Below are 360 nucleotides of genomic sequence, written 5' to 3'. Positions count from 1 at the left end.
GCTACATTAGTCATTAATGAAACAAAATCAAAAAATTTGGGGCAGGTACATCAAATATAGAAAAAAAAGTAATCTTTCCATTTATGAACTTTCAGCTTCTATTCTGTGTTGGATGATGATGACGATCGAGCACATCACGATGAGTGCGCCTGGTACGTTGGGGACATCAAGCGCACACAGGCGGAGGATCTCCTGAGAGGCAAACGAGACGGCACCTTCCTCATCAGAGAGAGCCAGACCCAGAAGGGCTCCTTCGCCTGCTCTGTAGTGTGAGTTACTGAAGCACTTCCCTGTTCACCACATCCAGCATCACTTTTGCTGCAGCTCTAGTTTGCTTCTTATTCAGAACCAGTTCCTTTT

The 360-nt window shown here is 45.3% G+C and overlaps 1 protein-coding gene across 1 annotated transcript in view; it reads left to right on the top strand.

The window, feature by feature from the left end:
- The window catches only part of LOC107586063 (phosphatidylinositol 3-kinase regulatory subunit beta-like), a 39,728-nt gene that overhangs the window by 37,295 nt on the left and 2,073 nt on the right, over window positions 1-360 (top strand). Inside the window, exon 14 of the mRNA XM_016273283.1 lies at window positions 96-269. Coding sequence (XP_016128769.1) covers window positions 96-269 — 174 coding nt within the window. The remainder of the gene's footprint in view (window positions 1-95; window positions 270-360) is intronic.

This window comes from Sinocyclocheilus grahami, unplaced genomic scaffold (assembly GCF_001515645.1).
Source record: "Sinocyclocheilus grahami isolate Dianchi unplaced genomic scaffold, SAMN03320097.WGS_v1.1 scaffold5.1, whole genome shotgun sequence".
NCBI classification, from domain to species: domain Eukaryota; kingdom Metazoa; phylum Chordata; class Actinopteri; order Cypriniformes; family Cyprinidae; genus Sinocyclocheilus; species Sinocyclocheilus grahami.
This window is presented reverse-complemented; position numbering and strand designations above follow the sequence as displayed.